This window comes from Mya arenaria, chromosome 1, assembly GCF_026914265.1.
Source record: "Mya arenaria isolate MELC-2E11 chromosome 1, ASM2691426v1".
NCBI lineage: Eukaryota > Metazoa > Mollusca > Bivalvia > Myida > Myidae > Mya > Mya arenaria.
Genome location: NC_069122.1, coordinates 12,365,422 through 12,392,818, shown reverse-complemented (window position 1 = coordinate 12,392,818; position 27,397 = coordinate 12,365,422). Strand labels below are relative to the sequence as shown.

General features: G+C 33.5%; 1 protein-coding gene across 2 annotated transcripts; it reads right to left on the bottom strand.

The window, feature by feature from the left end:
• Positions 1-315: 315 nt before the first annotated feature.
• Positions 316-26,393, bottom strand: LOC128231718 (BTB/POZ domain-containing protein 6-like). Of its 2 annotated transcripts, none has more exons than XM_052944964.1 (3): positions 26,297-26,393; positions 9,405-9,679; positions 316-7,674 (listed from the first exon to the last, which is right to left on the bottom strand). In XM_052944964.1, the coding sequence occupies exons 2-3, from the start codon at positions 9,674-9,676 to the stop codon at positions 6,630-6,632; spliced, it is 1,317 nt and encodes a 438-aa protein (XP_052800924.1). In that variant the 5' UTR covers positions 9,677-9,679; positions 26,297-26,393; the 3' UTR covers positions 316-6,629. The 2 variants fall into 2 exon arrangements, with proteins under 2 accessions (XP_052800924.1, XP_052800837.1); XM_052944877.1 differs by lacking the exon at positions 26,297-26,393 and adding an exon at positions 25,587-26,285.
• Between the last annotated feature and the right edge of the window lie 1,004 nt (positions 26,394-27,397).

Here is a 27,397-nt window from a genome sequence, read left to right as displayed (position 1 = left end):
AAACCGCTCTTTTGTTTAAGGTCTTTTTTGATAGTTATATGACTTAATCTCATGATCAAGAGTTGTATTGCGTTTTGGCTTAGACAACTATCTCCTTGTGTTGTCAAAGTTGTGCACGCGATTAAGAAAATGAAGAGATTGCAATTATTTCACATTTGTAAACGGGGGATTTATATGAAATATTCGTCACAATACTAGAAAATTTTCATGAAGACGCCTCAATGTTTTGTTTTTATTTGATATGGTTCGACGAAAAGGACAAATTACAGATTACTGTAATAAAATGCAACAGTTCGATTTGGATGTAGACACGAATCTTATTTTTATCTGTTATAATAATTATCATGTTTTACTGTTATTTTTATTAATACAATATTAATATATTAGCATTTCATGACATTTTCGCCTTTATAAATGTAATACTTCTGAAATATGTTTAATATGCTTAGATATATGCTCCGAAATGTACTGAAAGCAAATATAAACTGAATGACATTAAACAATCTAAGCATATTTTAAACATTTCAACATGTGTACAAAACAATATCGGTGGCATAGTCATACAACAATACTCACCGGCGTTCATAGTAACACGAGGTCGACAGGTATAACGGCTTAAACCGTACAAACGTATATGTGCATTTGTTATATATGTTCATTACATTTTTTTCATTATTTTTAATAAATTGAATGAGTATAACAGACATGAAAAGAAATGAATAAGTATCAGCTATAATATTAACAATAAAAACAATAAGTTTAGGTATTGCTATTTTAATGCTCAAAAGGTTTCCTGCTAGCCAAACATTAAGAAACCTATAAAAGGCATACAATACATACTTAAGAACGTTTTACAAAAACTCATGGGCTATTTTGAATGAGAAACACACATGTTTAAGTAACGTATAATATGTAACGGATATTATACGATTTCTTTTGCTTAAAACATATGTATGTTTAAAGTATAAAGCATAGCATACAATAACTTATAATCTTATCAAGTTATGCTCCGGACAAAAATTAGTATGAAAACTCATAATATATATATATATATAGTATTGAATGAACAGGGGGCAATCATTAAAGAATACTGCAACCAGAGTTATGGTTTCTGTGCACTCTTTCTCATTGTGATCTATCGGTATGGCAAGTTTGAAGTATGTATTCGACTTGTCAAGATATGTTAAGGTAAAAAATAAGAATGTAAATGAACAAAGGGCATTATCTAATACAATGCAACCAAAGCCAATACTGTTTGTGGACTCTGAGTTATGATCCGGACAAACCAATAGGTATGTAAAATAAGAAATAGCTATGAGTAAAACATACTGAACCGGAGTTATGTTTACTGTGCACTGTATCATTCCTTAACGAGCTCTTTCTGTATATGAAGTTTGAAGTCGATACCTCAAAGACGTTTCAAGTTAATATGCTCCGGTCAAAAAGTAAGTAAGGAAATAAAGAAAGGAAACACCTAAAACAATACTGCAGCCAAAGTTATTGTCATGTGTAGTGATCTTTCCTTAATGTGATATATCTGTATACGAAGTTTGAAGTAAATACCTAAACACTGTGTGAGTTATGTTCCGGAGAAAACAATGTGTATGGAAAATAACAAAGGGCTATGAATAAAATACATGTTGAAGCCAGAGTTATGGTTCATGTGCAGTGAACGTTTCCTTAATGAGATATATCTGTATACGATGTTAATACCTTAAACACTTTTTGAGTAATGCTCTGGACAAAAGAAAATAGAATGGAATTTAACAAAGGGCCATAGCTAAAAATGACTACAGCCAAATGATGGTACCTATGCCCTGCACATCTCCGTTAATGTTAGAATATATTTATATATAATTTTCAAGTTATGCTCCTGTCAAACAATAAGTATGAAAATAAATATTTACAATAAATGAAGATATCACAGACAAATTTTAACTTATTGTTCCTGGGCGCTTTTCCATAATAATATTTTTTTACTGTTTTAAAATTTGAAGTCAATTCCTAAAACACTTTTCGAGTTATGCTCCGGACAAAATATATGTTTGGATATTAACAAAGAGCAATAACTAAATATTTACAGCCAATGTTATGGTTTCTGTGCAGTGTAATTACCCTAAATGAGATTTATCTATATATGAAGTTTAAGGTCAATACCTCAAAGAAATTTGCCCTGACACACACATACATACACGCACGCACACACACGCCTACCATTACGTTATCGATCTTGCCTTTTGGCAGGGGATTAATATAAAACATACATATATGAGGCAATTTTTGAAAAGATGAAAACAGACATATTATTATAACAACACATGTTCAGTTATCGAAATTGATAGAAAATCGTAATGGCTGATAAACAGATTTATCGGATTTAAAATTGTGATTCCCTGAATCAAATAATCTCTGGATTATTTAAAATGTTCAATATTCAAACATCCGTAACGTTTCAAACAGAAACATGTAAATTAAGGATACAAAATTACAACTTTCAACTTTAATAGTGACGTTATTTTAATCTTACCTTTAAAATCATGTCAATTCTTAGATTTATGACAGTAGAAACATTTATCATTTAAGTATTAAATAGATCTTAACTTTTTTTTTTGGAAAGCCAAAAGCAGGTTCCAAAAATGTTTTAGAAAGAAAATAAGTTTTAGAAGTTTTTTTTTGTTTTTCGAAAAACAAATCAACACTATGGTTTTAACCGCAATGTTACTTGAATATCAACATCAATATGAAAAATTACAGAAACAAGTCCAGTAGTCGAATATTTAACACATAAACCCCGTTTTTTTATGGCACATGGTCAATGCCAATGACATAGGACACAAAATCACACAATTCCAAACCAAAAACATGGAATAACAACACAAAATTTCACAAACAACACACCACATATATAATATATATATACAACTAAAGGTGTTAATCAAGGATTGTTGGCTCCAACCTTAAAACGCTCAGTAAAATGTAAATTTACTAGGGGTTTAAACTAATTTGTATACACAGCCTCACTCTTATCCCAACAATCCTGAATAAAGTAAAAACGTAAATGGTAAGTATTATCAAAATATGCACTTACTTGAGAAAATTTAAGAATAAAACAAATAATAATCGACTAATAGGTAAATCCCAAGTCCCAATGATTAGGGATCCCATCTCTATCTGCAGACGAAGGAATACAATTCAGAGTACTTAAAGCCTGATTTGGGCTATTTTGAGTATTGTCTAAATAAAATGTATAATATACAAATAATCATCATTTCTTCTTTCCCATATCTTGCATTTTTGTGTCATCTAAAAGTCTGAGAAGTTTGACTGAATTAGCTTCACTGGTAAAACAGTTATGCACATAAAACAGGCCAAATTTGTCAGGAGTGTAACAAAAAAACGTGACACTTTACAAAAAGTACTCAATTCAAAGCATTACTGTAAACAACATTGGCGAATGACAAAGTAATAACTTTATTAACCAAAAAAATACATATGTTGACCTCAAGGTGATAAAATATTTCATCAATATTCTTTTATTTATACATTTTGTACATGAAATATTACTGATACTGATAATGTGTGTTTGAATTTTTTCCTCAGTTTTTTTTTTTTAAAGTTTTTTCTTAAAGTATAGCTCGGATTAATTATCATATAACTTGCAATTGATTTATTTAAAGTTCAGGATAATATCATTATTACATGTGTACAATTTATTTTGTGTGTTATTACTCTTGCTGTTGTTTAGCTTTCTAGAAAGAAGCTGGCCTAAAAATGTCAGGAGTGTAACATTTGGTATAAAATGAAACACAGTTTTGGTGAACAGTTAACAAATGTACTAATCAGGGTGTTTCCTGGAAGTCTATATCATGGAGTGATAATAAGAAATGATCATAAGTGAAGTTAGTGATTGGTTACTGAGCATTTAGATGATACGTGCCCGTCAGGAGTGTAACATTTTTTCGCGAATTTTAGGCATATTATTATATCAACATTTTCAGAAGTATTACAGTATAATTGTACAAATGTTAAGATTTCAAATGAGAAGTGAAAAATACCTTTTTTAATCTGATGTTAATAAGGTAAGTTTAAACCATTGATGCCTATTAATGTAATCAAAAATGTTTTAATTTATAACAACTTAATTACTATGCAACTAATAGAAAAATCATACAGTGGCAGACAATCAACAAATGGTACTTTTTGCTACAATGAGGCAAACAGATGGCCCTGTTCTATAATTTAATTCATTTAAACCTATATGACTTTTATTTCCAGCATTACTGTTGACATGTCCTTCAATGTTACACTCCTGACCAAATATTGTTTATGAGTGTGAATACTATTTTTTTTACAGAAGAAGTATCATTTGAAATATAAACAAATTAATTGTAAGCCTTCCAGGCTTACAAAGGGGCACTAAGAAACAAGGAAAGTTTAAATACAGGGAAGAAAGTCAGGAAAGAATTAGGTTATACCGAGAATATCTTGAATAAGACAATGTTAATTTTTACAAATTGAAAAGGAAATAAGGAAACACAAGAACCAAGCCAAATCAAAAAAAGCTGAATTATGAGGAATCTTTTAGAAAGACCCAAAGCTTGGGCCAAGACTATAAAGCTTTTAGTAAATTAAAGACAACTGCTATCAGACGATCAAAGTTGGTTGACAAAGATGACCATAAAGTTGTGGAGGAAACTCTTGGAAGTAAGCGAAGTCGGCCGTCCAAAAATATGAGAACAAAAATGTCAAAAGTAAGTTGGCATCTGCAAACAAGAGAGATAGTCGATAAGGCCAGAAGAATGTCATGTCTAAATAGATACAAGAAGAGGAAGAATCTTGCCCAACAAAAAAGACGCCGTGCATATTCATGGAAATCATATACCGGCACCTAAACGCCAATTGCTTAGTTAAAAAAACTAAGTCTAGGACAGCAGATAAATGCATTGAAAAAGGCAGCCTAGACCACAGAGAACTGTCTGACATATCAGTATGTCCTTTTGACACTATACATAGCAGACATGTGTCGACAGGGACTGTGAGAATTGCGATGCGAACTATATTCATAATTTTTATGAGCCATTACTTTCAATTTGTACCAGATCATTTCCTGGCTGATAGTTCGACAGTATGCAGAAAGAAAAAGTCTCTACGGTGACACAGAGGTGACAGCACTTTATTTATATTGTGGCCACAACTTAGTTACTGGAGGGCAGAACTTAGTTACATGTGGCCATGACTTATGAAATCGTGGCCACAGCATAGTAATTAATAGTAGGTACTAAGTTGTTGTCACAAGTAAATAAATTGTTGTCACGTTTTAATAAGTTGTGGCCTTAAGTTACTATGTTGTGGCCTCAAGCTACTTAGTTGTGGCCACAATATAAATAAAGTGTTGCGAAAGTCACGTCAGTGCCACTAAGTATCTTTACATAGCAAAGGCAAAATAGATATTCAACAGTAGATGTGAAATAAAGTTATATTATTATATCATTTACCATATATAATAGATGGGCAGATATTTTATGTAAAATATGACTTTCTAATGAACATGTCTTAATTGTGGATGGCTCAGATATTTAGATTAGAGTTTTGCAGTGAGCTTCCTCCAAGGGGATGTACACAGATGATATATCATGGCAATTTCCAGATGATATACTAAGAAACTAATCACTGCCAACACTTATGTTTGGTCTTGGGTTAAAATTGAAATTCGATACAAAGTAACTTGAGCGTTAAATATTTCGTCAGAAGTGTAACAATTGGGAACAGTTGTATCTAGTTACCAACACTGAATACCATTAAGTTAATGAAATAAAAGTGTTACTGTTGTAGTGCTTTACTGTTATTTCATTTGAGTTTTACAATGTTTTACAAGTTGAGCAAGAATTAAGTAACAGTAGACTTTTTGTATGGTTTTAAAAACATTTTTCAAATAATGTAAAATCACTGTGTCAATGCTAAATTTGTTTAATAATGTTTCATTGGCTATCATTTACTTTGTAATTGCATTTCTTTCAATTGATACTGAGAATTTTTATGTGAAATCTAGTTAATGGTTATGATCTACATATGACAGGAGTGTAACAATTTCTTAAAATATTGTTCCTGTTTTGATTTTTGCTGCGTGAAGTGAAATCATAATGCCTCCTAAGATGTCTTTGTTAATGTCACTAGTTACTGTTTGAATTCTATGAACATGTAAAAAAAGATAGTTTAATTGCACGGTTTAAATAGAAAATAAAGAAAATACCTTTGAATCTAAAATTTCCTTGGTTCAAAAACTACAAAAAATCAAATTCTTCAGAAATTTTGAGCGACTGAGTAAATTTAACATTCTATTAATGTATGCTGACATTAGAGCTACTGAAATGATATTTGGGAGACATGTCAACTAAGGTTTTTTCAAGAAAAAATGACATTGAAAGTGTTCATGTATTGTGTTTTTATTTCATATTTAGTTAAATAAAAGTTTGATAAAAATGTTAATATGATTTATTTTCTCTATACAAAATCAATTTTGTACACTACAAAGATTGTTCATCAAAACTAGGCATGCAACCTAGTATTCAATGATAATTTAAATTCAGGCATTTTTTCAACTTTTCTAACCATTATTTTTAATAGCCTATTTAGCTTTTCACCCCGATCAACAGTCCTAAAATCTGGCCAGAAGACACTGTTGTATTGTTTGTGCCCTCTTCGAACTGGATATCTGCAAATTGTATTTGAACATTATCTGCATTAGTCGGTTGTGGATCTTTTCCGCAGTATGTTTTTAAACAATTGCCAGTCATTTCAAAATTATATTGAACGCAGTAATTTCCCCCGGGTTTCAATCGTATTGGGGAGAATAAATGGTCGAGCGTGGTATTTCCTATTTCATATTTAATAGATAAATTTGATTTAACTAACATTTTATCTAAATTGTCACTGACAGCAAACATGCCAGTGATCATTCCTGAAGTAGCTGGACGAAAAAGCATCGCTCCGTGAAGTGTACATGTTCTTGAAACGGTAAAACCAATGCCATTAGATTGCATTCCTATTGACATTTTCCGAGTTGTTATGGAAAGGAATCTCATAACCCTATACTGATTTGTAGATTCTTGTCTAGGTGTGTTTGGATATCCAGATATCTTTTCTCCAAGAACAATGTCCTGATAGGAAGCCAGCTTTTCCTCTGGTGTTAAAACTAAGTCTTTAGCAACATATTTAGAAAAATCTTCCACACTCATTGTTGGAAATCGAATCAACTTGATCAGATCACCGATTTCCACACGTATATTTTCAGCTGTTGGAATAATTGTTCCCTTTCGTTTGCAAGCATATACACCCCACGCCTTCAATGCAGAATAAATATGGATTTCCTTGCAGTTCAGTGCATCGTCTTCAAGAAGTAGTTTAACGGTATTCGTAGGAAGTTTTTTAAATGATTTTGTCTTGAGCACTGCAATTGTATTCTGAGAAATAAAACCAATACACTCCTCTTTAAGCTGGTCTTCTTGAAAGTGTAATGACTCCTCTAGAACGGTGCACACATTCAGAACATTTATGGCATTTCTGAGGAAATCCCGGCAGATCGTTTGCAGTGACGGGACATCATATTTCTTCGCACAGTACAGCAAAGACGTCACTGTGTTTGCATTCGTGTCACATGATCTTGTATATAAATACCTGAAAAATATTCCATTTCAATCTAAAAACAAGAGCTGTCACAGTATATGACAAATGGCCCCGAATGTGACATTGGCCTATGAACAAGGTCAGTACTTGAAAAGCTGATCTTGCCCTTACGTGTCAAATACATAAGTCATGTTATTTTAAATTGCCTCTGAAAAAAAAAATACCACCCATACTTGACAACCTACACTCTTATGTCCTCATATATTGAGCATTCCATTGTGAATAAACACTAAAGTGTATCTTTCAACTTAGAGGTAGAGACATGGGTCTTGCACGTCGTCTTGGTATGTCAAACACATGTGGCAAGTTATTCTAAAATCTGTCCATACAAGAAAACGTTACAGCCCGGACACGACAACCTATACTCTATGTCCTTATATGCAGCATTCCATTGTGAATAGACACCATCCATCGTGAATGGACACCTAAGTGTGACCTTGACCTTAGAGGTAGTGACAAGGGTCTTGCACGCGACACGTCGTCTTGGTATGTCGAACACATGTGACAAGTTATTTTAAAATACGTCCATACAAAAGAAAGTTACAGCTCGGACACGACAACCTATACTCTGTGTCCTTATATGCAGAATTCCATTGTGAATAAACAACTAAGTGTGACCTTGACCTTTGAGGGAGTGACACGGGTCTTGCACGTGACATGTCGTTTTGTATGTCGAACACATGTGGCTAGATATTTTGAAATATGTTCATATAAGAGAAAGTAACAATCCGGACTATACAAACCTTTACTTTATGTCCTTATATGCAGCATTCCATTGTGAATAAACATATAAGTGTGACCTTGACCTTAGAGAGAGGGACACAGGTCTTGCACGCGACACGTCGTCTTGGAATGTCAGTTATTTTAAAATATGACCATACAAGGGAAAGTTACAGCCCGGACACGACAACCTATACTCTATGTCCTTATATACAGCATTCTTTCGTGAATAAACACTAAGTATGACCTTGACATAAGAGGTAGGGACATGGGTCTTGCACGCGACACGTCGTCCTGGTATGTCAAACACATGTGGCAAGTTTTTTTTTTAAATATGTCCATCCAAGAAAAGGTTACAGCCCGGACACGACAACCTATACTCTATGTACTTATATGCAGCATTCCATTGTTAATAGACACCTAAGTGTGACCTTGAACTTAGAGGTAGGGACAGGGGTCTTGCACGCGACACGTCACCTTGGTATGTCAAACACATGTGGCAAGTTATTTCAAAATCGGTCAATACAATAGAAAGTTACAGCCCAGTTATTGAGCCGGACACACGGACGGACGGTCGGACAGACGGACGGTGCGATTTTAATATGCCCACCATGGGGGCATAAAAACAGTGACATAACTGAATAGTTAACAAAACAATATTCAGTGAATGTAAATTGTCAACCTTAAGGTACCATGTTATGAGTTTAACCAAAATTATCCATGTTTCTAGAAGTCTTTTTTTCACATTGATTTCAGAAATGATGGTTTTTTTTCAAATTAATTTTTCTTAAACACTTTGTGGTCACCAAGTGGGTCACCACCGGGTATTCCGGTCTATCCCACAACACAAGACCACACTCCCGCGCAACATTGTGACAACGAGAGTGCGTAATATAAGTTGCAAAAGCTTGGTTCACAATCGTTGTAAAATAATTAAGTTTAAACTAAACTAAATTAAACTTAACAATCCGATTATGGATAAATTTAAAAGATATACTTACTTTAAAAATAATCTAAAGGCATCAGCTTTGATATCAGGTATGTCCACTACAGTTGAAGTTTCTTTAAGTAACCCACAGAACATGGCAAAGAAAACAGGGCTCCTGCTTGCTAGGATCATCTTGTGGGCACGGACAATCGTTCTTTCCTCTCCAGCAGCGAATGATATGTCACTGAGAATTTCGTTTTCAAGTAAGTGAAGGTTTGTCTCTGAAAACTCATCTGAGTACTGCCAGCAAACTGCAGTTTTGTCGTTTTTGTCAGTGTTCGCCATCTTCTAGAAAATAAAAAAAATATAGTGCAATCGTTTCTTTTTTTATATCAAGCTTAAGGGACCCTGGTTTGAACGACCTCTTATGTAATACTACATTTACAATATAAATACTTTTTGGTAATTTAAAACGCTAAATACAAATACGTTGCAATATAGCTTGCTTATGTTCAATATATTCATGATTTCGCATCATGAGAGTACTTTACTATACTAGTTAAACATTAAAAGTAAAACATAACAAATGTTACATTTTTTATGACGGCGCCATCATTTATTACATAAATAATTATATTAAATTAGGTCGTTTTTAGGCTGTGGCATTAATCACCTGGTGTGAATATGTGAAGTCCATACCAAAGTTTAAGCTAGAGATGTATCTTTAAAATAACACAAGCGACTCGAAGTGATAATACAACCCCAAAGAGTTATATATAGATAACAGTTCTTTATAGATAAAATTAACGATAGTTTGCCATATAAAGACTTTTGCAAAAACAAAGTAAAATGAAAAACGTTAACAAGAAACGCTGCAATGCGACGAATGCAGGTTGTCAATGATTGACAGAAGAATTTCAGCAATCGTTGTGAGATTCATTTTTAACTGGCTATTCTATTTGTAATAACCATGACCTTACCGTGACCTAGTGACCAAAATACAATCCAATGAAAATACTCCATAAACCTTTCTTACGTGACAAGTTTGGTAACAAATATGTTAACCCCAAATTGCATTCGATACTTACTATTTTTCTATCATTAGTAGCAGTGACCTTGATCTAAAACATCACTATCGGGGCCCTAAAAACACAATCTTATAAACGGTCTATAAAAACTATTATATGTACTAAGATTGGTCACAATATGTCAATCCTAACTAAAGTTATTCAGTACCAACTATTTTTCTATTTGTAGCAACAGTGACCATGACCTTTATCCTAGTGGCCCAAACCGCAATCCCATAAAAGGTCTCTATTAGGCCAAAAAAATTTGTTTGTTTAGGGTAACCTTCCCAAAATTTATAGGTAGGGTAGGTAGGGATTTTTTTTTTTTTTTTTTAAATCTGTCGTAAGTTCAGAGTGTTTTCTTGCACATGGCAGTCTTTCCTACATTACTGTCATTGCCTGACTTTGTTTTATCATATAAACAATAATTCTCTGATTAAAATCTGCATTTATCCGCCCTTCGTAACTCTCTATTCGCTAACGAATATTTTTTTTGCTCAGTAACGGAAAAAAATAGTTAGGGTCGGCGCATTTTTATGGGTAGGGTCGGGTTTCCCGAAACAGACATATTTTTTTTAGGCCCTACCTCTTCCTATACACCAAGTAAGTTCATTACATAACAAAGCTAAATAAAATTATATTTGGTACCATATGTTTGACCCCATCCTCCAACAGGGACACCCGAACAACAACGTACGTCAATATAAAAACACGGTTTCGCTTTACAAATATAAAAATGTGCCTGTCAAAAGCCAATAAAGAGTAAAAATAAAGAAATAACTAGAACTCCTCGAGTCGGATTTGTCGCCTGACGAATAATTTACTGTCGACGTTATAGCATCAGGCAAAACATCTGAAAAGCACAGTTCTAGTTATGCTTATATTTTAAATACACTATCCCGTGCCAGGCGACACATCTGATTTGCAGAACCCCTAACGCCGCGGACAAAAAAATGCTCTAATGAAATCAATGAAAGGAAAATAATAAAAAAAAACGTGCAAGGTAAAGTAAAACATGACAATTAACAATGGGCAAAATCTCTTATATCGAAGCAAGAGAAACAGTTTTTGTGCACTTCACTCCTCCTCAATAAGATCTTAGGATCTACCTATGAAGTTTAAAGTTGATAACTCTTATAGTTTTCGAGATATGCTCCGGACAAAAATTAACAACGAAAATTAACAAAGGGCAATAACTCTAAAAATATGCAAGCAAGAGTAACGGTTCTTGTGCACTGCACTTGCCCTGAATGAGATCTATCTAGCTATGAAGTTTCAGGTTGATACCTCTTATAGTTAACTATATATGCCCCTGACAAAACTTTAAGCATGAACATTAACAAAGGGCAATCAAAATATGGAAGCAAGAGTAACAGTTCTTGTGTACTGCACTTGCCCTCAATGAGATCTATCTAGCTATGAAATTTAAAGTTGATACCACTAATAGTTTACGAGATATGACCCAGACAAGTGAAAACGGGACGTGGACGCCAACAAAGGGTAATAGTTCTAAAAATATGGAAGCAAGAGTTACGGTTTTTGTGCACTGCACTTGCCCTCAATGAGATCTAACTAGTTATGAAGTTTCAATTGATACCTCTTATGTTCTTTAAGATATGCCCCGGACAAAATTTTTAAGCATGAAAATTAACAAAGGGCAATTACTCTAAACCTAAGAAAGCAAGAGTTACTGTTATTGTGCACTGCACTTGCCCTCCATGAGACCTATCTACATATGAATTTCAAGTTGCTAACTCTTATATTCTACACGATATGCCCCGGACAAAATGTAATCATGAAAACTTACAAAGGGCAATAACTCTGAAAATATGGAAGTAAGAGTGACAGTTATTAGGCTCTGCACTTGCCCTCAATGAGATCTATCTACATATGAAATTTCAAGTTGAACTAAAACTAAAGCAATATGGAAACGATATTATTTTTGAATCAAATCTAGACCAACACAACACTTTACAAATTTCTAAAAAAAACCCACACCTTTGAAACGACGTATTGATGTCGTGGATAAATATTACAATTCGCGATGAATATAATAATCTTGCTATAAGCAAAATGGTGATATGGAATTACAAATTACTAAAGCAGAATGGTCTCACCTTGTTTAAAAAAATGGTATCAGAAGGGTATTAAATTATTTGAACACATTTACAATTATAGAGCCAAGACCTTTTACAAGTTCGATGAACTTAGATTTCTGTATGACATTAATGAACAAGATTTTTTAAAATATCTAACACTTGTAAATTCTATACCAGAACCATTCAAAAGAAAACTAATGTCAGAAACGATTAACCTAAACTGATAAATTACTGAAATCAAAACAGACTAATAAATTCCTTTAATCATTACAGCAAAGTGATATTTTAAAACCGTCGTGAGAAAGTAAATTTATGGCAAACTTTATTCCCAAGTTGAGATGACGACAAAAAATGGAAGTCAATTAATAGGGAAACATATATCACTACAACAGACACGTGTCTGCGCAGTTTTCAGTATAAATTTTTATTAAGAATAATACCGACATTTAAATATCTGTATAAATGTAAATTAATATCACCCTCTTAGTGTCTTCTGTAGCATAGAAGCAGAAACAATAGAGCACGTATTCTGGGACTGTCAGAAGATACAACCTTCATGGGACGAACTTAATATCTATATGTCTTCGCAATCAATACACATTATGATGACAAAACAAGAAGCATGTGTAGGTACTCAGGAAAATGGAAAATACACAGTCATATGCTATTTCTTAATTGCGTTAATGAAATTTATATCTTTTCTATGAAAAATAAATATACCTACTTTCAACTTATACAAACAGTATTTGATATTGAGAAAAGTAATTGAATCACAAATCACACTGTTAAACGATAAATATGATACCCACGACAAAAAATGGCAAGTTTTAGACCTCGATCCTAAGATAAAAGTCACAGTGAATTCGGCACTCTAACATAACGTATTATACGGTCATGAATTACTCATTATAACCGGTATTTGGTTCAGTAAATTATAACGATCATTGATTATAATTACCTTTCCACCTTTAAATCTGTATAACTAACTACATTACTTAGCTTCGAAAATCCATTAGGAGAAAAAAGCTTGAGAGATTGGAAGAATGTGTACGTGTCGGTGGATGTGTATGTGTTGGCGGGAAAGGGGCTAAAATAACCCACACACATATAATTGTTATTATGCCATTATTGCCTTAATGTATGTGTGTTAATTTGTACTCTGTGTAATAAAATAAATGAGAAAAAACATTTCCAACTGCATGGTAACACCTTAACAGCATTAATAAATTAAGATAAAAGATTATAACCATAAAAAAATATTAAGTTTTTGTTTACCAGACTATAACGTGCCGTTTTTTTATAATAAGTTTAATAACTGATTATTTGTTAAAATAATGAACTGTATATTATATACTGAAGTTCAGCACTGTTTACAGTAAGGCTAAATGGAGTGAGAAGTACAAAGTAATGTTGTTGTTTTCACTTACATGCCTTGATCACAATATATATGTTTTGTGTGATAAATTTTCTTTTCAATATATATTTCGTGCTTTATGCTTTAATAAATAACCAAGTTTAGAAATCAAAGGGATTAATTAATTGGTCGTTATAATATGACAATTATGGATGATTCGTTTATTTTAAATGCGTGCTTAAAAATATTGTTGCAAGTAAAATAAATACAGCATGTGTTCAACATAAGGACTTCACATGTTATTTTCTAAATTGCTAAAGGAATTGTCTAAATGAGTTGTTTATTGACTCAATCTATATAACCTATATAATAGAGGCCCTAAGCGATACCGGCAGATATCAATATGTAAGATCTTGCCAAAGATTAATAAGAAAACCAGTAGTCATGGTTAAAGCAGTCCCTGCTTTTCTAAATAAGCGATCCCGGCAGTTATTAGCTTTTGTTTTAGTTTCATCAAATGTTATTGTTCCTTTCTGTCAAAAGTGTAAATTACATACTGTTAGCACATACAATCGAAGCAAACAAAATAGAACAAATAGGTTGGGCTACAAGTTAACCACGTAAGTTTCAGCTCTTCCAAGCTATATTCTGATATCAGCTTCTTTTTTCACTTCATCCATCCTTGCTTACCTATAAAGTTGACCAAATTGCAAAAGTGAGTGGGAGTGGGGAGGGCTAAAATTAAAACACTTTAAAAGCTCCAAATTTATTAAGTTTAACAAGGAACAATATTTTTCGGAAAAAGATCCCGGAAAATAATCATTTCTGTTTTAGTGAATTTCATAGAGTATTTGATTTTCGCTTTATCGCTATGACTTCTTTATTATGAGTTCGTGTATTTAATACTAATGTTATGGTTTTAGTATTAAATGTCTAAATTTAGCTAGTAAATGATTAATTAATACGAATAAGTTGTATCCTTAATAGTTTTCTACTTTTTCGTAAGTTTGATAAACTTGACACCCCTACTCTGTAACATTAGTTATATATAATCGTTTCACCAATAGGATTTGTTAAAATGGACCATTCCATTTTGGTCACGTGATGTTAGGGTATATAAGAAGCGAAAGGCATAGAAATAGTTAGTTCGTGTCTCGACGCCGATGTAAGAACATAAAGTTAATATATAGGGAATCTTTGAAGTATCTTTTTGTACTGTTTAGGGCGGGTTCTGAACTATTGGAGGCTAGGAGAATTAAAGTAAAGCATTGCGCTACAGCTTCTAGTTTCCAGGTTCGGACATCCGTGGGGTTTCTTTTTGGCCTCTTAGTAAGCCTGGATCATTGCAATACAGACGGAACAGGGTCAATGGTTTGATTCCCCGTAAAAGCTATACATTTAGGACTGTGGGTTTCGCTGATATATTGTGATTGGTTTATAAACGTTTTGTGTGCTGGTCCAGTTTGAAGTTATTTCATAGATGTTGTAGTGTTTCTGTTTGTGCGTTCTTGGTTTTTGGGATAATTAAACATTGATTCTTGAACCATTATAATTATTTTCAATCATTTGGTTTTGTAAACAATCATTGTTAATCACTTGAATATATTATTAATTTCATACTTAATTTTGGGACAATGCAGTCCGAGAATAGGTTTATAGTTTAATTTAAGGTAGCGTGTCCGAGCTAGCTAGGGAAGAAACGTTACAATAACTTTGTTGTGTTTTTGAGTCAAAATGTCTAGACTACTTTAACAACAGCGTAGTATGGGTTCTTGGTGATATCCTTTTAAATAAGAAAGTTATTTAAAAAAAGAGGAAAATAGTGAATGAAATTCACTTTCTGGTTACACTTTGCACATTTCGCGGAAAGTACGAAATCCTACGGAAAGTACCTACAAAATGCTTATTTTTGTAAAAACACAGTCTGAAAATGTTAGTTCTGTCCGACGTCGATGAGGAATCAAATAAAACGCGACAGAAGTTGGTACTGCTCATTATATGTTTTTCTGTACTATTATCTCATGTTGTTTTTTTAGAAAATATCCTTATTTTAAAGAATTACCAGATCTTAATAAATTGGTATTGAGGATATGTCGCTTTACGATCGTGTCAAACAAACAAAGTATTTGAAGAAAATTTTACTATCAGATGAAAAACGTAGGCGACGTGCAGAAACTATGTGTTTTGTACCCTTTTGAGTTAAATTTCATTTGGGCCTAATATACACACGCTTAATAGTTATATTTAAGGAAAACATGATTCCAGTTTATCTAAATACATTGTTTAATTGCAGGCACATTCTATTTGTGTTGGCTCGTTGGATGCTATTGTTCACGTTTATGCTAGGGGAACTTATGTAACATTCACTTACCGATCTTGGCGGATCATCACTTGTCTTTTATAATGGTTCAGTAAGCGTTTACATGTTTTTAATGTGTATTTGTCAGTTGAAAACGATGTTTTTGGAATACAAAACGAAGTATGCGTTAGATTAAAGGAACAAAGTGACGAAAACACTTTAAAACACATTTCAAAGACTGAATATGCTTTCCTGAATTTTTTCTGTCAACCGATTTCACATATCTGAAGTAAACAGGCCATTCAGTTGAAATGTTGCTTTGAATATTCCTTTCTTCGAGGTTCAGAATATGTTTTATTTAAAAAAAAATATATTCGTGTTCTTGTAAAAAATCTTTGACGATACAAACGTATTTAAATATGCATCGTTATGTAACATAAGAGAAAATAATGAAGTTTCACACTTGTGTTTAAATCTGCAACGTTTATTTTGATACTATGTGAGTATCGCGTAGCCCGGCAGTTTTTCCTCAATACAACCAATTTGAAAAAAAATATCAAAATGTGCATTAGGGTGATACGAATAAAGAGATGTAAGAAAATAAACTGGACAAGATTATAATATTAACCTACAGGTATACAATGCACAATATACACATGCAGGTACTTAAACTAGTTTTCGAATGCTAAATAAATGTAAAACTATAATTTAAGCACCATTTCACTGCGATACGTGAAAATGGAGTTGAAGGATGTTAATATTGGTCAGATAACTATGTTATTTTCAAGAACTTGTAACTGTAACCATACTCTCATCAAAACTGTTTTACAGTTAAATGATGCGATATCGTCTAGGAATTGTCAGTGAAACAACAATTTTCAGGAGCCCGAGTCTACTGAGGGTTTAGTTTAAACTTTATTTAATTTTACAACGATTGTGAAACAAGCTATTTCAACTTATATTAATCACTCTCGTTGGCACGAGGTTGCGCGAGAGTGTGGTTTTGTGTTGTGGAGGAAACCGGAGTACCCGCAGAAAACCCAATTGTACGGCTTGGTGACCACTATCCAAACTAACATGCGCCCAGGCCGGGAATCGAACCCGGGTCGCCTTGGTGAGAAGCAAGTGCGCTAACCACTGCGTTAACCGGACAACTGTTACTGAGGGGTTAAACTAGTTAAATACAAGTATTGACTCTGGCAAGTAATCAACAGTTTGTCTGGTAGGTAAAACCAAGAAACATTATGTAAATTAGTTATTTTTCGATAGCAAAAATAAATGTAAAACTCTAATCTAAGCATTAAAACCGCACACAATAAGTTGATGCATTTTTTTAATGCACTAAATTGACTTTAAAGCCAGTCTAAGGGCGTTTTTGTTGATACCAAACCAGTTTCAGTTTTTGTTTTAATAGTTTCAGCACTGTCGAAACCAGTTTTGATAGTTTTGCTTGAAGTAACAAATGCATGGTTTTGTTTACAGGTTAAACAACATGGCGGTGCTACTGCATGTAGCCATTATTTCTAATTATTTATAGTACCTTTTTCATTTAGCTCATTTGCCCATTGTAAGGCATAGTTATCAAAAAGATTGAATTTCAACAAACGTGGTTGATCAATTTCCGCCATGTTGTTTTTAAAGTAAACTAGTTTTCGGATGGAACGAACCGATGAAGCCGCCTCCGGTAGGGGTTTCGATAGTTTCAAAAACCGGTTTCGTTTTTCGTTAAAAAAACGATAAAACTGGTTTTGGTTTTGTTTGAATCTGTAACAACAAATACACAGTTCGTGAAACCGTTATAAAACCGAAACCAGTTTTTTTACCAGCAAAAACGCCCTTTACTTTAATCGTAACGAGTTTTTAATATCATTTTTTTCATATGGCAACGAATTTTATTATTTTATATTTTGATCACATTACTCATTCGTTGCCAACAAATTAAAATATTCTTTTATAAGTGAGTTTATGGCAGTGTGACGCTAAATTAGCAGAACGAAATGCTATCAATATCGAGAAAATCATTTGGTCTTGAGAAAACTTTTCACAGAAAGAAGAAATCATATAGTACAAAAAATGTAAGTCATTGAATTCGGCTGAAGTGTACAATCTTGCTTGCCAATGGCTGATCGTATTTAAGGATATTGTTTTTATTAAGTTTGTATTTCTTAAATCGTTTGGTAAAATTAAGTAAGTTTTACACTAAACCACCTAACGTTCTACTTTGTAAACTAACTGATATAATGAATGATTGATTGATTGATTATTTTTATTGATGATGATGATAATGCTGCTGCTGCTGATGTTGATGATGATGATGATGATGACGACGATGAAGACGATGATTATGATGTTGATGACGATGACGACGATGATAATAATAATAATAATAATAATAATAATAATAATAATAATAATAATAATAATAATAATAATAATTATAATAATAATAATACAAATAATACAAATAATAATAATAAAAAAAAATAAATAAATAATAATAATATAATAATAATAATAATAATAATAATAATAATAATAATAACACTAATATCAATAATTATAATAATAATAAGAAGAAGAATAATAATAATAATAAGAAGAAGAATAATAATAATAATCAGATTACACTTTAGAAAGATATAAACAAAGGCTTCTCGACTCACGCGTTGACGTTATGACGGATACCGGTCCCAAACTATCGCGATTTTTTCATTTTTCTCATGATGTTATTGAAATGTTTTACATGTTAGGAATTGTAAGAGGTCTTATGTACTCCAATCAACTCAGCAGGTAGTTGAAGGTCCCCAAGAACGTAATTAAACCGCGAGTCATCAGAAGAACAGTTTAGTATACTTCCATGTGTCATTCGTGTTCAAACTCGAAAAAATGCAGAATTCACTTTTACTTTGATGAACATAATCCTGATTATCCATTAGAAACATTCTAGAAGTATAAACATTGTTGTCTTGAAGTTTCATCAAACAACACTTTTAAATTTTGTTTATATTTTATAATTTATATTAATTAATATTTTACTAATCCCGACATTGGCATGTACTCATTCAGTTTTCTTGTATTCTTTTAAGTTCGTTGTGACCTACTGGTTTTCAAAGCAGACGTACCACTTCCGTTACTTTTAATAGATTGTACTCTAGTAGAAGTGGAAAGTTGCGTATGGTGTGTTGTACGCGACGCTGACAGTTGTCTTGTTTTGTTTTTGTGGAACTATTGAAATTTCACTGGAAGGTTTAAACATTTTTTCGTTTAATGTAAAAGCAGTGATTGCTTTCTTTGTACCCACTTCCAAACTGGACCCAGTGTTGATAGTTGTACTAATATTCCCTTCACTGTCTTGTTCTACAGCGTCTAAAGGACTACCCTTGGAGTTTAGCGATACGGAGATGCCCACTTTGTCAGTTATCGCTTTGAAACGAGTTAAGATAGTTTCAAATGCTTTTGGTACATTTGAATTTTGTTGGTCTTTGCTTATCGTGAAGTTAGATATTAATTCGCTACTGTGTTCTTTGGAACTTGTTGGAATCGTTGTGATTGCAGACGAGGAATCTGATTTGTTTATTGTGTTTGCATTTTGAGTCTTTGTTGACGTCAATCGCTGTACGAGCAGTGGTCTCAATACTAGAAGTTCTGTCAGTGCATCAAGCAAGAGGTCAATGGTAATTTCTTCCACAGATTTGTCGGTGTCATTTCTCGTTAGGTTACTTATAAAAGGCATTATGAAATAAAACTCCATACCATTTGCTACTTTGGTAGGTTTCAATGGTATCTGAGTTGGAATAGCCTGATAGTCATTCGTATTCCGTTTTAAATTCGTCTCTAAATCAACACTAGTCAGTACGTTCATGGGGGTTTTAATACTTGGCAAATTTGGAAAAGTTGTATAATTGCCTTCGTGTATAGTTTCATCCATGTATTGTTTAATTGCATAGCCTCTTTCAGTAAATGATTGCACAGTTTTTGTGCGACTTTCAGTTGCCATGTCTGATGATTAACCATTACCATGGATTTATCGTTTGCAGTTGTTGTTTGAAGTTGATATTCTTCAATGATTTCATCGGTTGAATTTGTGTTATTTGTTCCATTGAAAAGCATAACCATTATTGTTTGAGTAATTTTCTCTCGTAGTCCGACACTTTCTACGGCTATCGTTCTTGTTGTAGAAGATGCGTTCGCGGATGGAATCAATGAGGATGTGGTTTTAGAGCAGTCGACCTTTAGTTTAGAGGTTGTACCTTTCGTGTCAATATCACTATCGAATGATGAATTATCCGAACTATGGTTTCCAATCATTTGTTCAATAACAGCCTGGACATCGATCAGAGTAGACTGTATTAAATCATCCGTTTGTTGAACAGAGAATGCCGTCACTATTCCAGCAGATAAACGGTTTTGTAATGTTTGATTTATATCTTCAAGGATTTGTCTCACCGTGACAAGAGTTGGTTTTGTGTTTGGTTGTATTTTATTCCACTATTACATAGGCTCACACGATAACCCGACAGCCAATCAAATCGCAGGAATGTTAGTTAAGATACTTCTGGTTTGAGTTTACCCATAAGAAAAAAATTGTAGGGAAAGGGGTCGGTGCAATAACCGTAAAACCCATAAATACTTTAATATTCATAAGTATATACAATAGAGTATGCGAAGGGGTTGGTGTGGCTTGGGTTCATACTATATTGTGTTGAAGGGGTGTATAACATATGCCAACATATTAATTGTCTTACACAGTGGTAGGTGCTGATATTGTCAGAACAGTGGCCGGGCAGAAGTTTGAGTGGGTACCTGTGGGTAAGGATTGACCTGATCATGAGAAAAAAACAACATGTTTTTTAAGGTAATGTTTCTGATATTATCAGCAAAATCTAGTGGTATTTAAATTACATGATGAATTCAAAAACATCCTCTTAGTAACACCTTACAATTATTTTTTCCCTTTCAAGCTAGATTAACTATAACATTTTTACCAACTACACATCAATGTACCATGTTATAATTACCATGTATATAAATGCTACTTACAATTTTGCTATTTAGATGTATGCAATTTTCCTTCAATTTATCCCGTGGAAAAAGCTAACCATTTTACAGTGGTATGTCAACTAGCGGAACCGTGCGCGTGTTAATTGCCCGGACAGCCGGGAAAATTAGTTGATGTTATCACTTTGTTCAGTGCTCAGATCCATCTTTTATTTTGTAATTGTATGCATGACTATTATAAGGAACAGCTTTTGCAATTATATCGTATATTCCAATATTTGTACCTATTTTAAACTATATGTTTTGATATGTATGTTTGTTATTCATGTCGGAAAAAAGCTCATTGAGCTAATGTTTTCTTGTAATCATATACCCGACTTTAAATAGAAAATATTGTATATTTTATCTTGTATATTTGGGATAAATGTGAAGGTAAATCTAATTATTTTGAAGTGATATTTACTCCAAAAAAGAGATGTATAGATGTGTATACATGTATATGTGTAAATATGACTTTAGTAAAAGTCCATTAAATTATCAATGATTTCATTCTTAGATTTTTTCTCACATTGGAGTAAACATATTAACACGTATATTTAACCTTTTATTATAACTATACATAACGATCCAGTGGCGTGCCGCCCCCTCCCCCTCCCCCCAACCCACCCATCATCACTAAAATTGTCGAAGTGATCTATTCATATCAATATGGTCTGGGAAAAACTCCAAGATAATGAGATATGATCGACATAATCAGGTTAATACATCGTTGTTACGTTAAGATGCAAATAAGGCCTACAGAGTCGAATTTGGTAGAGATCCTTCCAACATGATCAGTACTCTAGCCATTGTTATGTCAGTTGGTCAAAGGTGGTGGTGACCTTAAGCTGAAAATCCGATTTCGTTCAATAACTGAAGAATGCTTATACCCACGTACCTCAAAGTTGGTATCCTGATTTAAAGCATCTGCTTTCTTTTAGTCATGTTTCAAAAACATTCGCGACTTTTTTGATACTTTACATCAAAATTAGACTTGTTTGACAAAATGTATAGCACCAAGGCTCCTGCTCGCGGACACAAGCAATGAGATCAAAGGGCCATATGTTGTCGCTTAAATTGTTTTCGATAGCTAGGTGAATAGTCTTGCCTGTCAGACTGGTAACGAGCAAAAGGACTATAACATAAGAGAATAACATTGTCTTTTATAGTGACATCGGATCATACAATACAATAGGCCATCAAATGTCTGTTTTCTTCCGATTTCAACAACATTACAACACCATGTACAACATTATATACGGCCATAAACAACACCATATACCACCATAAAATCGCCATATACAACATAAATACGACCATATACATCGCCATTAAATAATTCAGTGAGTTATATCTGTCATGTTATGTACCCTCGAATTTCTCACTTTGACCTAGGTCAGCGGGCTTATGTAGAAACATTTTAGTTTTTATAAATGAAGCTCAAAAACACAATTGAAGCTAAGTATCAAATAAAAAAAATATAAATGAGATTGGTTGATTAATTTAAATTATATTAATTTGGTTGCTTTTGGGGTTGTTTTGTAATATTGCCTAAAGCAAAATTGTGTTATTACTTTTCTCATTTTACACAAAGTAACGGTGTTGTTGCCTTTCATAATCGTTTCCTTAAAAGCGTTTCTATTTCGTTTGCGATCTTGTATAGGGTTTTTTTTTGTTTCGTTTCTTAACTTTGAAAACACATATGAATGTATAATCGCTTGTCTAATAAGAGAAACAGTTTATTAGAAATAAAAATAAAAACTTATGGTCACAACAGTGTGCTACAATTTTTATTCTTCCTTGTTTTTATTTTTTTTATCTAAATGTAGTTTCAAGATTGCTCGCCTGACCTTGTACTAAATTTGAATCATATGAGCGGAGAGAAAACCTGAACCTAACCTGTTAAACACTTCATTAGTCGATGGTAGCTTTTTTTCGATAAGAACATACAAATGAAAATGTTGCGTTTTCTTTTCTGAAAAAGTGTGCAGCTAATTGCGAAAGCACATACACATAGACAGGATCTCACAAAAGGCTTTCGACAATAAATGTAGAACGTGATTTGTCTATATATAATTACCATACTGCTTACCTCTTTAAGTTAATTATTAATTCTGTTGTTCAGACTTTTTGCATTCAATTTTCAAATCGTGATACATATTTCAGCATCTTCTTCATCAGTATTGAAACTTAATTCGTATATTATATATTATATTTTGTTCAATATGATGAACTAACTTAGAATGATTTAAAGAGATTTTAAGATAAACAAACTTAAAAAAGTTCAGATCATAAAATGGGTAATGATGTAACACCAATATGTGCTCATATATTTTTCTCTAATATGTTTTAATCAGAATAGTTTCATTTTTCTGTACTTTAAAATTTAAGTTATCCTTTTTTAAGAGTTTGAATTTTGTCATGGAAATATGGTAAAGAAGAAAGAAATTGAAACATGTGAGGAACTGTCCGGTAACAGGAAGGATTTTCGGTAACAGGATTGAACCATACATTGAAGCCATGTTCGTAGATAATTGCTTACTTTATTCAATGTACTTAAAACTAGATACAAACATCATATTAAAATTCTATCTGGGAAAAAAGAATTGTTACTTTTGAACTCCAAATTCATATATCAAATTCAATTTGTAGTTGGATGTTTGCCGCAGCAATTCGTTCAGGCTACCAGATATTCCCTGCCTGATATATTACACTATAACAATAGGGAGTGTAATAGGAGGGAACAAATCTTAGTAAAATTGCTGAAGTATTTAAGACGTTATCCACACTATCTGTTTATACACTTACACTAATAATTTAATGTGAGCCTGTTTCATTTAAAACCAGTAATCAGGAAGTGAAATCAAGGTTTACACATTACAACCACTTTTCTTGATAACTGGCAAACGACTCATTTATATGTTCACCGTTCTGTTGTTAATAAAGTGAACGTTTGTTGCATGTTAAGAAAATTTCAACATGATAGTGATATTACTACACTTATTATAATTATTATTAAAAGCCAAGGGCAACAGGACGGACATAGAGAAAATGTATTTCGATTTTTGTAGGATTTAGTAATAATTCGATATTTAAACTATCGAAAATAAAATTGTTTTAAACATTATCATATACGAGTCTTTATTCTTTTTTAATTTGTTTTCAAAATAACACGGCAAAATGTATCTAAACAGCAACTGATATAATCCTACCAAAATCAAAATATCCGTTGGTGCGAATAAGGTGTTGCTATTACATGAGATGAAATACACATGGCTCAAATCCATCCAACCTCCAGAAATGGGGCTATTTCGCCCCCGATGATAAACTTACCGAAGTAGGCATATGCGGTTGTATTCATATATTTTAACTTTTGGAATATTTGCCACTCCCATTACTTTTAATTTAAGTTTTTTATTGACAAAATACATGGGTTAGTATATAAATAAAACACAAATAATCAAAAAATTGCAAACCATGAGACATACATCAACATGTTGATGTATGTCTAATGCATGCATACTATAGTGCCATAAAAATAAAACACAAGCATGAACATTTGAGATAAACATAAAATAAATGGAAACTCAGAAAAATATACGTTGTCAAACCTAGACCATACGTTCATACTAAAACATCGTTTACTCTTTACTCTTTACTCCAGCCCACTTCTCGAAAGCCTTATTAAATGGGATGTAAACTTATTTATTTGTTTGCATACCCAAATGACTTCTATAGACCTTTTGACCCTTTTTACGCCCCAAAAAGATACATTTAAAGCAAAACCGGAAGTAAATTTAAATTCAGCGCGCACGTTATTTCGAAATGTGCATATCACGTGACTTCCCGACTACCTTAAATTTAATGGTTTGCATTTTTTAACAAAGACGTGAATGACGTCAAAACAAAGCTGTGATCTTCGATTTATTACAATAACTCAGGCCGTAACCTTTTGACTTTCGCCCCTCCCTCAGAACCAAAATATACTTTGTTAAAAATTATACGGGGGTGTTTGAAGGTATTCCCCAAATGAAAATTTTAAAAAGTTCTGGTTCATTTTGAGCGTATTTTATTATTTTTTTATCCGCTATTGACCTAAACTTATTCGATAACTGACTGTACTTTATAATTATCTACCGGGGAAGCGTTTAATTCCTCCACACAACAAATTTGTTTCCGTTTCTTCAGAAAGAGAAGGCACAATATTTTACTGAGCACAACATGTCCGGTATAATGGTATACGCTATTTTTTTATATTTTTTATTTTTTATTTTTTTTAAGTTTTGTTATCAACCAAAGTGTATCGAAATTATATGTTTTGAAGAACTAAAATATAACAATAAGTTATAAGAAACTTGTTATAGTAGTGAATAAACTATCTTTTGTGACCAAAATTTACCTTATTTTCCTTCCTCTCTTCTTTACAAAACTCCATAATGAAAATAATTCTCACAAATTCATTAGCTACTTAAAGCTCGAAGTCAGGTTTAGAAAATTAATCACCTGATTTTCGGAAATTAAAAAATCCTTATCACACAACTGACATCAATGGGAACCCGATGCGTGGCTAAATAGATCGAGTCATACTGGGATCCCACTAACGAAAACACTTTAAAAACCCGTACACACATCTAAATAATAAGTAAACAAACGGGTAGAGGCTTGCTCGTCTGAGCCGATTAAAGTTTGGTTTTAAGAAACTTTTAATAAGCCAAATTTCATGTATCTTTAAGGTTTAATATTAAGGAAGGATATCAATGTAACCATTCATACATGTATGTTTTCAGGTCTTAAATAAATATGATGCAACCGACGGACATTGTCGTTATAAAAAAGGTTATAGTCGACATGTAGAGGTAGGTTCAGTGAGTACGGATATGTTATCTTTAATAGCATTTATATCCTGCAAATACTACATATACTAGCCTAGGAAAACTTAAAAGAAGTTGACTCCTGTCCCGAACGGCATTATGGTATACTGTATTCATTGAACTATTGTGTATTAAAGATTTGTTATTAACGAACGTGTATTGAACATATATTTTGAAAAACTAAAATAACATATATTTGTCGTGAAATGGTAGCGAAGTGAACGCAATTTATCATTACCTTATTTATTTCCTCGCTTCATCACAGTATTCTATAATGAAAATGACTCTCACACTTTATTAAGCTGGTTAAAATTTGAGTTCATTTTTTGAAAAATTAAATCACATAATTTTCAGAAATTGAAGGAAATTTTAGTAACCAACTTACATATCAATGGGAACCCAATACGTGGCCAAAAAAAGGAAGTCATCTGTGGGATCCCACTACTTAATCAAAGCACTGAAAGTGCTGAACGGCTTGAGTGATGATTCCTTCTGTGATATTAAAAATGATCGTATGAATGATAGCATGGCACTCGCTTGCTTGTCCTCAAACCTGTCCGTCCGTACACTTAAACCTGACTACACAGCCTCTCGCTTGCTCTCACGCCTGCGCGTACACACACTTGAACCTGACGACACACCCTCTCGCTTTCTCTCACGCCTGCGTGTACACACACCCAACCTGACGACACACCCTCTCGCTTGTTCTCACGCCTGCCCGTCCACACACTTCAGCCTGACAACACACCCGCTCGCCTGCTCTTACGCCTGCCCGTCCATATACTTGAACCTGACGACACACCCGCTCACCTGCTCTTACGCTTGTTGGTCTACACACTCCAACCTGACGTCACACCCGCTCGCTTGCTCTCATGCCTGCCGGTCTACACACTTGAACCTGATGACAGACCCGCTCGCCTGCTCTCACGCCTGCCCTTCCACACACCCAACCTGACGACACACCCTCTCGCTTGCTCTTACGCCTGCCCGTCCACACACCCAACCTGACGACACACCCTCTCGCTTGCTCTTACGCCTGCCCTTCCACACACCCAACCTGACGACACATCCTCTCGCTTGCTCTCACGCTTGCCCTTCCACATATCCAACCTGACGACACACCCTCTTGCCTGCTCTCACGCCTGCCTTTTCACACACCCAACCTGACGACACACCCTCTCGCTTGCTCTCACGCCTGCCCGTCCACACACTTGAACCTGACGACACGGCCATTGATTCATTCAACTCAAAACCCAGGTACCAACCACCCCACCTACGTAACTGAGTCGGTGTATACCAGGAGCAGCAGAATAAAACGGCATCATAGCAAAAGGTGGTA

Bases quoted from the DNA above. Each gene is read 5' to 3' on its own strand.
- LOC128231718 (XM_052944877.1), bottom strand. From the start codon at position 25,622: ATGGAGTTTTGTAAAGAAGAGAGGAAGGAAAATAAG. The intron at 9,680-25,586 runs GTAAATTTTGGT...TTTATTTTCTAG, and splicing joins AAGAGAGGAAGGAAAATAAG to AAGATGGCGAACACTGACAA. The intron at 7,675-9,404 runs GTAAGTATATCT...AATATTTTTCAG, and splicing joins GCCTTTAGATTATTTTTAAA to GTATTTATATACAAGATCAT.